At 40.0% G+C, this 16364-nt stretch overlaps 2 protein-coding genes across 3 annotated transcripts in view; one reads left to right on the plus strand and one right to left on the minus strand.

Annotated features, from left to right (window-relative positions):
* The first annotated feature begins 1937 nt into the window (after positions 1–1937).
* LOC133474310 (saccharopine dehydrogenase-like oxidoreductase) lies at positions 1938–12186 on the plus strand. Its single transcript, XM_061765886.1, has 12 exons — positions 1938–2223; positions 6626–6738; positions 7511–7591; positions 8171–8300; positions 8399–8448; positions 8533–8663; positions 9417–9534; positions 10066–10185; positions 10261–10317; positions 10911–11022; positions 11131–11212; positions 11396–12186. The coding sequence occupies exons 1-12, from the start codon at positions 2025–2027 to the stop codon at positions 11484–11486; spliced, it is 1284 nt and encodes a 427-aa protein (XP_061621870.1). The 5' UTR covers positions 1938–2024; the 3' UTR covers positions 11487–12186.
* A 740-nt stretch (positions 12187–12926) lies between these two features.
* Positions 12927–16364, minus strand: part of gcfc2 (GC-rich sequence DNA-binding factor 2) — a 12520-nt gene continuing 9082 nt past the window's right edge. The window contains exons 9-19 of one of the 2 annotated variants that reach the window (XM_061765894.1): positions 16320–16356; positions 15407–15504; positions 15288–15313; positions 15114–15164; positions 14899–15037; positions 14661–14782; positions 14010–14086; positions 13852–13918; positions 13616–13762; positions 13403–13530; positions 12927–13253 (exon numbers count right to left, since the gene is read on the minus strand). In XM_061765894.1, coding sequence (XP_061621878.1) covers positions 13121–13253; positions 13403–13530; positions 13616–13762; positions 13852–13918; positions 14010–14086; positions 14661–14782; positions 14899–15037; positions 15114–15164; positions 15288–15313; positions 15407–15504; positions 16320–16356 — 1025 coding nt within the window. In that variant the 3' untranslated portion in view covers positions 12927–13120. Of the gene's footprint in view, positions 13254–13402; positions 13531–13615; positions 13763–13851; positions 13919–14009; positions 14087–14660; positions 14783–14898; positions 15038–15113; positions 15314–15406; positions 15505–16319; positions 16357–16364 lie in introns of both variants that reach the window. The other variant, XM_061765893.1, reaches the window with a different exon arrangement.

The raw sequence follows: 16364 nt of genomic DNA on the forward strand, positions 1-16364 counted from the left end.
AGCCGGGCGGTCCCCTGCGGGCTGTGGGGCCTGCTGTGGAGTTCTTGTCCCTGCCTGGTTTGGGGGGGGTCCACCTCCCACACTCAGGGGTGGGTAGTGGGTGCTGGCGGGAATGGGTGGGGGGAGGGGGGAGGGGGGCCGGCGTCAGTGCTGCGGGTCTGGGTGGGGTGGCCCTCTTCGTCGGTGGTTGTCCGGCCTAATGGGTCCGACCTCCTCTCATGGCCCGCGGCTGCTCCTTGTCTGATTTTCAATAAACCCCAATTATAATACTAAGAAACCACAGCGGAAGCTTAAAAACTCCACTGTGACACAGTAAAACTGTTCTGGCATAAAAGGGATACAGATTTTCCATTCTGCTTGACCTAACAGCAGAACAGGACAAAAAAAAAAGAAAAAAAAGTGTACTAAGTGATACGAAAGTTTCTGCTTCTCCCCTTTATTGAAGAGGGAACTAATTAGTCTATGCATCGCTGCTTACTATCGACAACTTAAGCGCCACTCCACCACGCCCAAGGGAGAACAATCAATCAGAGACAAGGCGTGAACAAAAAAGTGTCAATTCTTTGCCGTGCACTGCGTGCACACTCATGGTTTACCCGTACACGCCCACAGCCTTGTGTTGACCTGTTAACTTGGGCTTCAGGAGCTTTTCTTGCAAAAATTTTGGATTATTCACCTACGGAAAATTTAATAAATGCCCATCCCTCTCTTGCTCATAACTGGGCATAAGATAAGCAAACCTTTTTTCGCGGTTAATGGGGACCAGAACCCCCCGCGAAAGGTGAAAATCCGCGAAGTAGGAATTTTTGGCAGGGGCACAGCGCTTAGGCAGCATTGTAAGGACTTAACTAATCAAAAAAAGTTATCGCTTAAACAAAAAAAGTTATTGCGAACACAACACTAAGATACAGTATGCGAGACAGTCAACAGCGTGGACGAGACTGCCGAGACACAACAAAGGAAGATGCTGGGTGAGGCTGCGATGATGCGCAGCCAATCAGCTCACGGGATAAATCCACTCGTGCTCTCATTGGTCGATGTCGCGCAGGGAACCAATCACGCGCCTTGTATGAGCGCCCGTACAGTACAGGCATGTACAAAGCCTCTGAGTCAACTCATCTCTTTGTTTGGCATGCAGGGAAACCTCTCTCAACATGAAACAACGCGTCTTTCCGCAATATGGCTGCTGATATGGCTGTATTTTTTCATTTTTATTTTTTGATGAATTTATTTTATTTTTATGTATATTTTTTGGAAAACCCGCAAAGCACTGAAGCCGCAAAACGTGAAGTGCGAAGTGGCGAGGGAACACTGTATAACAAATGGACCTCAAGCACCTGAGATGATTCAGAAGTGACGTGTTATTAGCAGCATCTCTGCTCAACAGATACGTTTATCACCTATTTTTGATTTTTAATTGATTGTGCATTCCAAAAATTAAAACTTCAAACCAATCAATTTTGTGTTGTAATAACACTCCATTACAAATAAATCATGCTATCAATGTAACAGCTGTGGCGAGCTAACACTGGCTTGTTTACAGTGCTAATTTTAGAATTAATTTTGGAAGCGCTGCTATTTTGTTGAAGCTGGACAACATTCTCTGTGTCTCTATCACAAGTACACTTTGATAATTGAATGATATTATGTTTGAGAATCGTGCTTGTGGACGTCAGTTGGGGGGGGGCTAAAAACTGCAAACGTTCTTTTTAAATTTCTAAACTTTGCCCAAATCCTTCGCTTGTTTTAAATTATTAATAATCCAAAGGTGAAGAGTCGCTCTTAAATGTCATAAAGATTCAATAGGAAATTTCACGATGTCTCGATACTTAATAATAATTTATCTTAAATATTAAAAAAAACATCGCTGTCGGTATCACGATACTGGCCCTGCCTTTTTCCTTGGTATCTGATCGACACTAAATCGTGCCGTATCGCACAGCAGTTTCTCGCTCTTCTTCCGGGTAGGAAAGTATAGTTAGTCAGGTGTCGCCGTGCTCTCGCTCCACTTGTGCGCGGTCATCATGGTGAGTGTTCACACATCGTCCAGCAGACCTTTCCACCTGGTTATCTTCGGAGCCTCCGGGTTCACGGGACAATTTGTGGTGGAGGAGGTGGCTCGGACGGCGTCCGAGGGTCCGCGAGGGAACCTCAAGTGGGCCGTGGCCGGCAGGAGCAGGCAGAAGTTGGAGCAAGTTCTGGAGCAGGCGGCCTCTGTCCTCGGTTTGTAGCTGGGTCACTTCACGGCTTGCTAAACTCATTACTGTTGCGTTTTATTGGCGCGTAGCTATTTAGTAATATTGCTGACGTCTAGCTGTGCGTTCTCCCGTACCGACGACAGCCTTGAAACGTTTTTGTCACTCAATTAGACTAATCTGATTTCACCTTTTATCCAAATTGTCTTATCACTGAAGTGGTGACTTGGACCCTAGCTGCTGAACTCCAAAGTACAACCAAGCTAACAATACAGTTCGAGCTATTATTGAGTCGAAATCTGGCGTCACATATGCAAAATATGTTATTTTGGAACATGCATTGCGCTGAGGTTATCGTTATCATTTGAAACATGTTGCAAAATGGAACCAACTATTCCAGTAATTTTCCAGGTCTAGGATGGTCTCCATGCAACATTCTAAACATGGAACGTAAAGACCATCACAAGATTAGAACCTGGGAAAATTTCTGTACTCATGACGGTTACCAGAGGATTAGATGGGTATGTTTTAATCTTTGATTCCCCCACCCCTCCTGTTTGTCTTTGTCTTTTGGGAGTGTACAACAGCTGATGGAACATACCAGTTCTCTGTTGAAGCCCACTTAGGAACACACACACATACACGCACTACAGTCCCCATTTTGTTTTGCGAATGTAACAAGTTGTTGGTATGTTCAAGATAGTCTGTTGCAGTCTTGTACATTGCTTTTATTGTACATTTGCAAAATCTCACAGCACACCACCAAACAAAAATGTCGGAAACAATACAAAAATCATGAGGATCTAGTCTCAATTTACCTACTCTGTGTGAAATCTGGGCCTTTTTAGTTAAATGTAAAACAATGTTGTTGTATGAATGGCAACAGATTGAGAAACATCTTAATTGTACCTTTTGCCATCTAGTGGAAGAGTACTTAATTGTTCTCCTGTCACGAGCTGTTGCTGGCATAGATAGAGGAACCAAGTTACAATACAGTACAATTCAATACATTAGCGGCACACCGGATGATCACATACGGCACATTGAGAATCGCTGATCTTAATCACGTAATTTTTAATTTTTGGGTGCAACTATGCAGTCTAGTATGTACTAAATGTGACCCCTTTCAAAGTTTATGGTCGAAGTATTGAGTTTTGGCTTGTCTCACTATTGTGGGTGAAAATATGTAAATGTTTATTTACAATTCCAATGAAGTTGAGATGTTTTGTTAAACATAAATAAAAAAAGAATACAATTATTTGCAAATCATGTTCAACCTATATTTAACTGAACACACTACAAAGACAAGATATTTAATGTTCAAACTGATAAACTTTGTTTTTAGCAAATAATCATTAACTTAGAATTTTATGGCTGCAACACGTTCCAAAAAAGCTGGGACAGGTGACAAAAAAGGCTAAGAAAGTTGACGAATGCTCGTCAAAAACCTGTTTGGAACATCTGACAGGTGAACAGGCTAATTGGGAACAGGTGGGTGCCATGATTGGCTATAAAAGGAGCTTCCCTGAATTGCTCAGTCATTCACAAGCAAAGGTGGGGCAAGGTTCACCTCTTTGTGAGAAAATAGTTCAACAGTTTAAGGACAATGTTCCTCAATGTACAATTGCAAGGAATTTAGGGATTTCATCATCTACGGTCCATAATATCATCAAAAGGTTCAGAGAATCTGGAGAAATCACTGCATGTAAGCGGCAAGGCCAAAAACCAAAATTGAATGCCCGTGACCTTCGATCCCTCAGGCGGCACTGCATCAAAAACCGACATCAATGTGTAAAGGATATCGCCACATGGGCTCAGGAACACTTCAGAAAACCAATGTCAGTAAATACTGTTCGGCGCTACATCCGTAAGTGCAACTTGAAACTCTACTATGCAAAGCAAAAGCCATTTATCAACAACACCCAGAAACGCCGCCAGCTTCTCTGGGCCCGAGCTCATCTAAGATGGACTGATGCAAAGTGGAAAAGTGTTCTGTGGTCCGACGAGTCCACATTTAAAATTGTTTTTGGAAATTGTGGACGTCGTGTCCTCCAGGCCAAAGAGAAAAAGAACCATCCGGACTGTTATGGACTCAAAGTTCAAAAGCCAGCATCTGTGATGGTATGGGGCTTTGTTGGTGCCAATGGCATGAGTAACTTGCACATCTGTGAAGGCACCATTAATGCTGAAAGGTACATACAGGTTTTGGAGAAACATATGCTGCCATCCAAGCAACGTCTTTTTCATGGACGCCTCTGCTTATTTTAGCAAGACAATGCCAAACCACATTCAGCATGTGTTACAACAGCGTGGCTTCCTAGTAAAAGAGTGTGGGTACTAGACTGGCCTGCCTGCAGTCCAGACCTGTCTCCCATTAAAAATGTGTGGCGCATCATGAAGCGTAAAATACGACAATGGAAACCCCGGACTGTTGAACAGCTGAAGCTGTACATCAAGCAAGAATGGGAAAGAATTCCACTTACAAAGCTTCAACATTTAGTGTCCTCAGTTCCCAAACGTTTATTGAATGTTGTTAAAAGAAAAGGTGATGTAACACAGTGGTAAACATGACCCTGTCTCAGCTTTTTTGGAACGTATTGCAGCCATGAAATTCTAAGTTAATGATTATTTGCTAAAAACAAAGTTTATCAGTTTGAACATTAAATATCTTGTCTTTGTAGTGTATTCAATTAAATATAGGTTGAACATGATGTGCAAATCATTGTATTTTTTTTTTTTTTGTTTACCACAATGTCCCAACTTCATTGGAATTGGAGTTGTACTTCTTTAATATTGGTAAATATGCCCTTGTGTCTGCTTTATTGGAATACGTTTGTTTATTAATTTGAACATTCAATATCTTGTCTTTGTAGTGGATTCAACTGAATATAGGTTGAAAAGGATTTGCAAATCATTGTACAGTATTTTCTCGTTTAAGTTTTACACAACGTCCCAACTCCATTGGAATTACGGTTTGTATATTCATTTGCAATAATTATATTCCAACGGAATATAAATTTCTATCAAAATGCATTTTTGTTGATTGGCTGGGAGAACTCTTGTTTCTACAGGCCTACAGTAGTGCATGTGGCATCCATTGCAATTTAGTTACCAATTATGGTTACTTTCCTTATAAAAATTTAAACCACCCTGGAGGGTTCCTAGGTAATAAGCTTGTCTTATTATTAAACTGGCCTAATCAGTTTTCAAATCAATGTTGCATCTGTGACTTGAAAATCTAATTTGCAACAGTCAGTGTAATCATTTAATGCAAAAACTGGATTAGGATGTCAGGAGCTTCTTGCGGCAAATTCAGAAGCATCCAAATTTATTACTTTGGTCACATTGGCCACATTTGTCGCCTTCAATGTACTAATAAATACTGCGTACTAATTTACCTTGCGTCTGCATTTGACACTTACTCTTTGTTCTATGTCTGATTTATTAGTGACAATAGTTGTATCATTGTGGAGGTTGTGTGTATAAAAGAATACACATTGCATTCTGCTGTTTTTTTGTGAGTATTGGATGTTTGAAGTTTTATCAAGTAGAGAATGGAATTTCTGGAGAAACTACATGAAGAGCTGACGCTGAACTGAAATCCTGTAGAAATTTGTAATGTCAGATGAGTAGAATTTGAAAAATGGAAAAGCAATGAATAAAAGCTGAACTGTTTTGGAGAGAGTAAATATGAATTTTAAGCTTGTTCTGCAATGATATGCTAATCACATGACAAGCTGACAGCTTAGGTGAAACGGGAAACAGGAAATGAGATCTTTTTGGATGTTTGATTTATGTGAAATAGTTGCTATGAATTGCAAAAAAAAGGTTGTACGACTCAGTGCAGCTTGGACATGATGCGACTTTGAATGCATCTGTTATCCAGTCTGTAATAATATTGGTCTGTAGATTGGACATTAATTTGGTTTCCCGGATAGCAGATCATGTGATTGCAGATTCTGTGAATATGTGATCATGTTGAAAGTGAAATACAGTAACTGAATCTGAATAAATTAAAATGCACTCGAAAATGTCCTTTATTTCAGTAGTTTGATTGAGAAAGTGAAGCTTGTACAGTATAATATACTGATTCATTAAGCAAAATTCTTTCTCTCATTTCTATATAAAAATTCATTTTGATTATGTAATAGAATTTGTTTGGTCTAATTGGCTGTAAGCGATCTTTTTTTTCTTCGCTCCGTCATTAAATATTTCACTCTATAATTGTATTTTTTAAATTGAACTACTGAATTCAATTGAGTTTTCCACATTGTACCTGTATGAAAAATGGAGGTGAATAGGGTGGTGTACAAAGCATGTACACCAGTAATTAAAGCCATTTCAACCTTGCATAATTTTTTTTAAAGAAGTAGTAAATTGGTTAAATTATGTTTGTTTTTAAATCCACTGAAGCTCTTCTCGCGTTGCAGGAAAGCCCGAGCTGAGAACCGAAGTGGACATTATTATTGCAGATGTGGAGGAACCCGACTCTCTGGCCACCATGTGCAAGCAGGCAGTCATTGTTCTCAACTGTGTTGGGCCTGTAAGTAGACCACAGTTGGTGCCTTTTTTTTAAGGGAGAGCTTGTTCAGTCTTTGAGTCGGGACACGAAAACTTGAAGCCAAAATTGCCATCAGTTTTGCCTAACTATTCAAAATTTTCCCCTGAGACTGTGTCACTCTCTCTTCCTCTGGCTGTCTCACACACTGCAGCATTCATTTACACAATGGAGTCTACAGACGGACAGCACACAAAAGCGTGTTGTGTCCAGCAATGCTGCTTTGTATATGGTGACTCATTCAGGTTCTTGTTTCAAACCAAAGTTTGCCCACTACGATTATACAGTCAATGCGCCACATGATCAGTTTGGTGACAACCACACTGAGACGAAACATCAAATACATGACTCTTTCACAAAAAGTTTGTGATGATCGGCTTTCGGGTACAATTTCAGGATGAACCTAAAATGTACTATAACCTTGACAGGTGAACTTAATTTGACCTTCTCTGAACTTTTGAAATACCATTTAATGGAAAAGCACCTGTTGTGAAATTTGCCATTCACAGTCTTGTGAGGGAACAGCAAGTTACACAAAAAGTACCGAAACATTGAACAGTTGGACATGTGCATTGAAAAGTTTCGAGAAGTTCACCTGTAAAGATTTTACTGTATTTTAGATTCATCTTGAAATTTCATCCCAAAGCGAATATCCCTAACTATTAAAGTAGTGTGTGTCTACATTTTATTTAGAATTTCATTTAGGAGTATCTGTGATGTGGTCTGGATCGATTTGTCTTTGTTATTGTGTTTATAGTACAGGTTCTTTGGCGAGCCAGTGGTTAAAGCCTGTGTAGAGCACGGAGCCCATCACCTTGACATCTCTGGGGAACCTCAAGTAGGTGTTAGTGTTGCCTGTACACTAGAGTGCAGTGAGAAGGCAAACCGATAACATGATGCAGTTTTGATTGCTGAATCAAGTTATGCTGTTTGCAGGGAAAATGGCCTTCTATGCTCAAATGTACCTTTCAAATCGTTTAAACGCTGAACCATTTTGTTTAATTAAAGAGGGGAAAGTCATGAGAGCAAGTTGTCAATAATCAGGTCATCAATTCCTGGAATTCTGGGGGGAAAAAAAGTGAAGTAGTAGTGCTAATGTAGCATTTCTTGATCAATATCACGTTGAGGCAAAATCAATGGTAATTGGGATTATGCGATCAGATTTGTATTTTTTTTGTCTTTTTATTTATTTTTTTTATTTTTTACCCATTGCTTTTGCTTGGTTGTTACGTCATTGCCAATGGTGATCTATGAGGGTCAGCTTATTATGTAAATACAAAAAAACTAAATTGTTTATGTAAATCTTTTTCATATTCAAGAAAGAATATGACAGCTGTCATCTGGTGAATTTGATTTTATGCAGGGTACGCCCAATGTTGTCTTCTCTTAGTGCTCTAGTCCATGTGTGTGTGTGCAGTTTCTGGAGGGCATGCAATTCAACTACCATAACCTGGCAGCTGAAAAGGGCGTGTACATCATCGGAAGCTGTGGATTTGACTCCATCCCTGCAGACATGGGGGTCCTGTACACCAGGGAACAGTTCAAGGGTATGTGGACATTATTGTATGAGTGTGCGCCCAACTGTTGAACTCATTTTTATTTTTGATTTGCCTAAATTAAAAACATTTTGTCACCTTGTCTGCAGGTACTCTAACTGCATTGGAGAGCTTTCTGACCGTCGATTCTGGCCCAGAAGTATGTGACAACATTGCAGACAAGTCATTGCATAAACTTTGCTCTCCTGTGACTGTACTGTATGTTTTTGCCTTCTCCTGTCAGGGAGGATGCATCCACGATGGCACGTGGCAGTCGGCCATCTATGGCTTTGCTGACAGCCACAAGCTTCAGAGTCTTCGCCGGAAGTTTGACTACAAACCTTTGCCTTCTGTTGGCACCAAGCTCAAACGCAGGTATTTTACGCAGCTCAACTATTGAAGAGTTACAATGTCCCACTCACCCCATATCCCTGTTGACCTACGATGGCCCTGCTACATGGCAGATCTCCATTTCTATCACAGAAATCCCTGCTTTATCGCAAAAATTGGTGATGCCCTCACATGTAGGAAAGGAGAGCTACAGTCATCTTTTGAGTGCCAGGAGAACAATAAAATACCTAAACGCAATGAGCACGCTCATGCAGCAGCTCCTGTCAATCAAAGCTCTCACCCAGACAATCACATGCAGGCTCGCTATAGCTTGTGCCAACCGGCCAACCTCCTGACTCGCCAATGTCACACACTGCCCCATCAGGCCTGGCCTCTTAAAGGCACTTACTATATGTAACACAATAGTGTTATGCGGGGAGAAGGGGGACTGAACTCTGCTGCGATTACTGAAGATCAAGTTATTGAGGCCCTGCCTCCCCGCCCCCTCCCCCCCGAAAAGATTTTGAATTTCCTGTGGATGCCACAAGCACTTTTTATTAGAGCGGGCTATGGCCCGACTTTAAAATAGTAATAATAATGAAAAAACTTTTTCAGCAAATAAAAGCGTATAGGTTCCCAAAATATATTTGAATTGTGAATATGCAGGTGAGTGAACAGTATTTTTGTGTGTTTTAGTTTGGGAAGGGTAACAAAAAAAAGTCCCCCCCGCAAGCAACGGGGTTTCACTGTTGTGTACATTTATATTCAGAGTACATCATCAAACTGTTTCTTTTGTAGAGGTGCATTGTTCTACAGTAATGAGATCCAGCAGTACACGGTGCCCTTCATGGGTTCTGATCCGTCAGTCGTCAAGAGAACACAGCGGTTCCTAGTGGAGGAATATCAGGACACTCCGGTCAGTTTGTGTCTTTGCATCTGTTTTTTTTTATGTTCCTTAAAACCTTTTTAAAAATAATAAAATAAAACACAATCCGTTTCCATAGGACACAGTGGAAATGAAAGTAATCCATTTCAAAGTCAGTCACCATTGTAAAAAAAACTTGTACTCATTTAACTGCACAAGCAATGATTCAGGTAACATTATTATATTCTTAACTGTCATAGAAGTGTTAAAATAATTTGTGAGATATAAATACTTTAACCATATTGCATTGAGCAGCCAGGACAGACGTGTATACCACGACCGTGCAATAAATGGCATTTTCCGCTTCCATGGAGATGATCACACACTTCAGCTGCTGCCATCACTGGCATCTTTCTGTGGTGGCATAACAAAAAAATGCTAATGATATATATATATATTTTTTAATGTAATTGGTAAACAGCAGTGCCAATTTTTTTATTTTTGTGTGAAGGCGTTTGAAGTTTTTTAGTCCAACAGTACAGCGCCACCATGTACTCACTACATGCTTTTCCCCCTCTCCAGGTCCAATATGGGGCCTATGCGGGAGTTGGCGGTATTGGCAGTGTCATCAAATTGTTGTTTGCCGGCATGATCTTCTGGTTATTGGTCAAGTTCACTTTTGGACGCAACCTCCTCGTTAAGGTAAAGTAACAAAAAGGGTAATCTATTACTGATTTTTTTTGTTTGTATGCTAATGTCTTGTCTGTTGGTTCCCAGCACCCAGAGTTCTTCTCCTTTGGACTCTTTTCCAAGGCTGGACCAACTCGTAAGCAGGTGAATGTTGACCAACGCTGAAAAAACAGAGCCAACGTTTCTGAAACTCTTTAGTTCAGATTGTTCAATGCATTGTAGCCTTATGAGTTCTCAGTGTTTCCCAACCTTTACTGAGTCGTGGCATAGTTTACATTAGAAAAAACTAACTGCGCAAAAATTATATATACTGAAATAATTATAATTGTGACAATTTACTCACAAATATAATTACTCTGTGTGAAATCTAGGCCTGTTTTAGTTGAACACAAAGCTATCATTCTGTTGTATAAATGGCAGCAGGTGGATACACGGGGTAATTGTACCTTCTGTCACGTCCCTGGATTATGTTTTTGTATGGGTGTGTTTGCATATACATGTGGTGGGAGAGGTGGGTTATTTGTATTCTTCCTGCTATTTTAAATGTCTATTTTTTTTATCTCTCTGAAGCACTTTGTCTTGCATTACCAATGTATGAAAAGTGCTACTTTACATTTTAATATTCATAAACAGTTCTAAAATGCTAATAAGTTAATACAACTCAACTGTAGAGGGAGCCTGTGCACCACACTTGAGAATCCCCGCACTAGATGACAGATGTACTGTATGTTTTTCAGATGGAATCATCCTCATTTCGGTTCGCTTTCTATGGAGAGGGTTATACAGAGGGACTGGACCCCACTCAGGGGAAGCCTAACGGCAAGATTTGCACGCTGGTTCAAGGACCAGGTAAGTGCAAATGTTACCAGTTTTGTTTGTTTTAAAGAGGGTTATATAAAAAAAAAAAGCCCTGTTGTTTATCTGTTAGACACATTAACAATGTTTCTCCCTCCATAGAATGTGGCTATGTGGCCACACCCATTGCTCTAGTGCAGGCGGCTCTGACAATCCTCAACGAATCCGCAGCATTGCCCAAGAGGTGAGTCACCCCAAAAAATGCCGACTTACAAGTTTGCTTGTGAACTCCATACTCAATAAAGGTGTCCATAGGTGTTGATGTTATTGAACCAATAAGCACAGTACTACAGTGCAGTTTTTTTATATTTACAGCCTGAGAGTTTAGGTATAATTCCTATTTTGTTTTTCCTCCCCATCTTTCTAGTGGAGGAGTGTATACACCAGGAGCCGCCTTTGTGAAAACCACCCTGATCAAGCGCCTTGACAAACACGGCATCCAGTTCTCTGTCATCTGATAACGTTTCCTGTACGACACTGGGCTCCAGGTTTTACTTGAAGCACTTTGAAAGCAGCTGCATAATAACAACTAGAATGTTTCCAAATTTGGAACGCTCATTCATGTCAGCCTTAACCAGAGAGTAAGCATTGTCAGATTACATTCAAACAACGCTTTTGTGACAATGTCTTCACTTATCTTTCTGCAGAATGTAACATTACTAATAACTCATTGCTCGCAACAATAGCTCCTTAGCATGATCAAGTACCAGCATGATCTTAGTTTTGAGTAAAAAAGGATACAATCCAGGGTTTTGTTCTCATACAATCATTGTTTTAAACATGACAGCTTTCAAAACACTAGCAAGGCAGTTTGTGTGTTGTAGAGAATAGAAGTCTAATGTATGTGTGTATACTGTACTTACTTTAGTTAAAGGCATGTTCTGCTGGTTTTTGGTAGGTAATGCTTGGAATATCATCATAGTCACCTTGTCCAAATAAGTGCTTTTAAGAATGAGTGTTCAGATTGTGCACAAAATGTTCCTATGAAACTTTTGCAAAAGTTGCTTGTGTGGTGTGGAATTATGTGAGTTTTTTTTTTTTTTTGCATCCATCCAAATGTGAGTGATGTGTGCAGATAGCAGATTTTGTGGATTTGCCTCTTGGTTTGATGCATTTTGCTTTGTGTGGGCCTCCTGAATAAAGCCAGCTCCTCAAACATTTCTTGTGGCTTAATGACTCTTGGAAGCATTCCACCAGTGTTCACCACAAATATGTAGCTTAATTTTATTCCAAGATACAGCTTTAAATATGAAAGAATATATTGTACCGCCCGACCACTGCTGAGTTGCCTTGAATAACAATGAAAATGAATGAAAAAATATTTTGAAACATCTACATTGATTTACATGAGCAGGATAAATGGTGCCTAGCCAATAGTGAGTAAAGTTGTTTTCTAAGTCTGATTTCCTGACATTTCTGGTCCGGGGGTCACAAATCTTTACCCATTGACTCTTTTAAGGTCAAGGTATTCACCATCCATGGCCTTAAGAGAACTGCAGATTTTTTTCTGTTAAATATTAGCAAAGCTTTGGGAACATTTTGATGGAATAAAAGTCACAAGCCAATTAGCTAGCTTTTTTTCATAGTACAAGCACTGTGATAGTTAAGAGGGAAATTATGTGCAGAGAAGTTTTTTTCAGTTATGCCAAGATATCAAAACAGGTACTGTATATTTATCTGAAAGCAACACTGACTAAATTTTTACTTAAGTACATTTCAGACTTTTTTTCTTTTCACAGTATTCTTCTACACAAGTTACTTTTACGATCTGGGCTTGTTTTCAGAAATTCTATTTGCTACAAGGTGGATGCTTTTCACTTGGTGCATCATTGCAGTAGCATGAAGCCAACTACTGTCAGAAGTAGGAAATGTGGTACACCTCAGAATAGACAGAAAACTTCAAAAAGAAATACAAATCTTTATTTATAAAAAATAGTCTTATATAGAAGCAGTGAATTGCTGATGATAACCACATGATCACTGAGTTGTCTGAACATTTCTCTTGGCAGTGATAAGCCTTCAATTTTTACCATTTTGTTTCTCTTGTCAGCACATTCATTTGCAGACAATACAGTCCGTGAGAATCTGTGCTTCATTCTGTCTCTTGCTTGAGCAGCTGATGAGAGTAGATGACATCCTCATAGTGGTATTTTTCAGCTATGCTCATGATGGAGTCGTGGCATCGGATTCTACTCAGAATTTGCAACACTTCAACCACTGCAAGCCTGAAGACAGGGAACAAGTGTGGATTACATGAATACATTAACAATAATAATCATTGTTAAAGACATACCCCTCTGACATTGTCAATCATAACCGAGCATTATTAGAACGTTTTAGAGTGCTCCAATATCTCACATTAAATTTATAATACCTTGTCTCTGGAGGTTGTTGTTTACAAATGTTGTGAGCTTTCTGAACAAGGTGGTTTTTGAAGGACTGGAGCTGAGGCAAACATTCATTCTCTCCTCTGAACCAACTGGTTGGCAGGCTGTCTGCGATCTTGAGAGAGACAGGACAGCGCAAATTTAGACCTGAAAATGTGAAAAACATAAGCTCTTCCAATTCCCCCATTTAATATATATACTTTTTTGCATGCAGGAAGGTCATCCTTTGACAGTGTTTGGCTGCAAAGGGTGATTGTCAGGTATCGGCACAGCAGTTTATCCAACATCAGCTCCTTCAGCGCAGAATCGGGCAGCAGTGGATCCCATTTCCCCATGTTTCCTAGCAGCTACCACAAGCCCATACACACACACAAACAAGAATTAACACACTTTTGAGAAATAATGGAAAAAAATATGTAATAGTATATTATCATACCTTAATGGCCATCCAGAACTGTTGGTTACTAAAGCGACTCTGAGGAGACAAACTGTCCTCTAGGAGTCTAATAAAACAGCAATGAAACAAAAGTAATTTTATCAACATATACGTTTTAATCAAAGCATTGAGGGGGGAGCAAAGGAAAAAAAACCTACTTTTTGGGGTAGAGCGGGATGAAAACATCTTCATCTACACAGCTCCTGAGTCGGCCAATCACAGCCTTGATGAGTGTCTTTGGACATGAATGCAAATAAGGAATACGGTCCCGGGATATGAACCACTACAAAATAACACTACGGTACTCACAAAAGGTTAGGGGTATTCAGCTTTCTAGTGTAATTTCAGGAACAAACCTTTGAACGCACATTGCCAACGTTACAATGTTTCAGTACTTTTTGCATAACTTGCGGTTCTCTATAAAGGAGCTGAATGGAAAATAAAATCATAAGAGTTATTTGATCCATGAACCACTTTACTTCCTGGTACAACTACAATTGGTATTTAAACACTCATCTTTAGTATTATGTCCATGTTTTGATATCATGAGACCAAGATCACACCTAACAAATGATCAATGGTCAAATTAATTGAAGGAAGAAATGTATTGGTCCACTCATGGATCAAATACCTGTTGTGAATTTTGCCCTTCTGCTCCTTGTTCGAAAACAGCCTGTTGTTCTAGAAAAGGTCAAAATCTTTGTTCACCTTTAAAGGTTATAGTAAATTTTAGGATCATCCTGAAATTTCACACGAAAGTTGAATATTGCCAATTTTAATGAGTAGTATATGTTTCAAATCAATCTTACCGTGACCGGCTTACTCTGCTCTCCTTCAAAGATTGAATAGTCCTCCCTCAGCTGATGACAAAGTTCAGTTAGACGGGCTGACTGATGGAGGGACATGGGGTCCCAAACTAGCTCCACAAAGGCTGAATAGAGAAGAGAATGCAAAGAAGTTGAAGATCAGGGGAAAGGGTAGACAATGACATTGTTCCTAAGTTAACAATAACTAGAAACATTACATGAGAATGTGTGCGTGTGCTACCTGTTATTTTGGGTATGACTGTCCTTTCAATGACATTAGAAAGCATTTCTCTGTCCAAGTGCTCCAACTCCTCGTGACCGTGACAAAAGGTCTCCACTGCAGTGAACCATGGGAGTTTTTCAAAGTCCGTGCTGGCATCCTGACACACAAAGACACACCAAGTTACCTAAAAGCTACTAATCGTGAATCATGATGCATTCTGAACATATAAGCACCTTTAGAGGGTTCCATCCAAGCAGCTGATGCCTTATGATGGGGTTAAGCAACTTTGGCAGACACAGAAAGATGTAGGCACTGTGGTAAGAGTCTGCATAGAAGCTTCTCCATTCCTCAAAGCGGGACAAAATCCTTTTGACATCATGAAAGTCGTCGTGAACGTCAGAAAATACCTCCTGGGACTTCAGCAAGATGCCAGCTAGAGTGAAAGCACATCTGTTTTCAAAAAATGTGTTTGTGTGGAAAATGTGTTTGAGTCTGTTTCTAGTGGATACAATGATGTTCTCCATACCTGTGTCCTTTTCCAGTTCTTCTTCCTCCTCACTTGAAGGCTGTGTGTCTGTAGGTATATTGCACTCTTCCACAGCTTTATCACTGGTGCCTGCCACACTGCAATAAGGGAAGCACATCAATTATGCAGTTCAAGTTTCACTAACCTACAGAATTCCCCCTAAAACCTCCAATACCTATTGGTATGTGTTCCTCTGAAGGCCCTTCTAGTATTTTTACTCTCAGATATTTCTAATATAGATTTAATATTTATCAATTTTCAAATGTACTGTTTTAGAATATATATTTTTTTTTTTTACACAATTCATTTCTTGATTAAGATGTCCAATTATAGTTATTTACTTGTATTCCAGCATAACCTTCAGCCTTACTCTTCTCTATGTCTGCTCTGTGGGCGGAGTGTGGTAAACACGTCAAACGCAACACACGGTGGTATCAGTCAGGGTAAAGGTAATTATTATGACCTAGAGGCACCAATTTAATTATTTTCTTTAGGAGAAAATTGGGGTGTTTAGTTGGGGTGCCGACCGGTGTACCCCACCTCCCGCCCGAAGATAGCTGGGATAGGCTCCAGCAGCCCGCGACCCTACTGAGGATAAGCGGCTAAAGAAAATGGATAGATAGATGGAATTGGGGTGCAGAATTTATTGAAGTGGAAGATGAAATTTAGCTATACAGTAAAACCCCAAAGCGAAACCCCACTATTCGTGGGGGATCGGGGCAAAGCCCTGCCGTCAATAGCCAACAATTCGACACGTCTGCTCATTTTCCACGGATATTGTCCAGGTGTATCTAATGTTGTGGCTGGTGAGGGTACACCACAGTATCATGGCAATAAAGGTTTGTAATCATTATACTGTTTTACTATACTATTTTGAGATTTGTGTGCATAAATATAATGGATACTAACTTACCTCTGTGTCTTACCTCCATTGCTGGAGTTGCCTACAGCTGAGATG

The sequence above is a fragment of the Phyllopteryx taeniolatus genome, chromosome 2 (genome assembly GCF_024500385.1).
Source record: "Phyllopteryx taeniolatus isolate TA_2022b chromosome 2, UOR_Ptae_1.2, whole genome shotgun sequence".
NCBI classification, from domain to species: Eukaryota; Metazoa; Chordata; class Actinopteri; order Syngnathiformes; family Syngnathidae; genus Phyllopteryx; species Phyllopteryx taeniolatus.

What these genes read in the sequence shown, in the direction of transcription:
- LOC133474310 (XM_061765886.1), top strand. Translation starts at nt 2,025, where the DNA reads ATGGTGAGTGTTCACACATCGTCCAGCAGACCTTTCCACCTGGTTATC. An exon ending in TTCTCAACTGTGTTGGGCCT is followed by an intron (nt 6,739 to 7,510) that starts GTAAGTAGACCA and finishes TTGTGTTTATAG; the next exon opens with TACAGGTTCTTTGGCGAGCC. An exon ending in GACGCAACCTCCTCGTTAAG is followed by an intron (nt 10,186 to 10,260) that starts GTAAAGTAACAA and finishes GTTGGTTCCCAG; the next exon opens with CACCCAGAGTTCTTCTCCTT.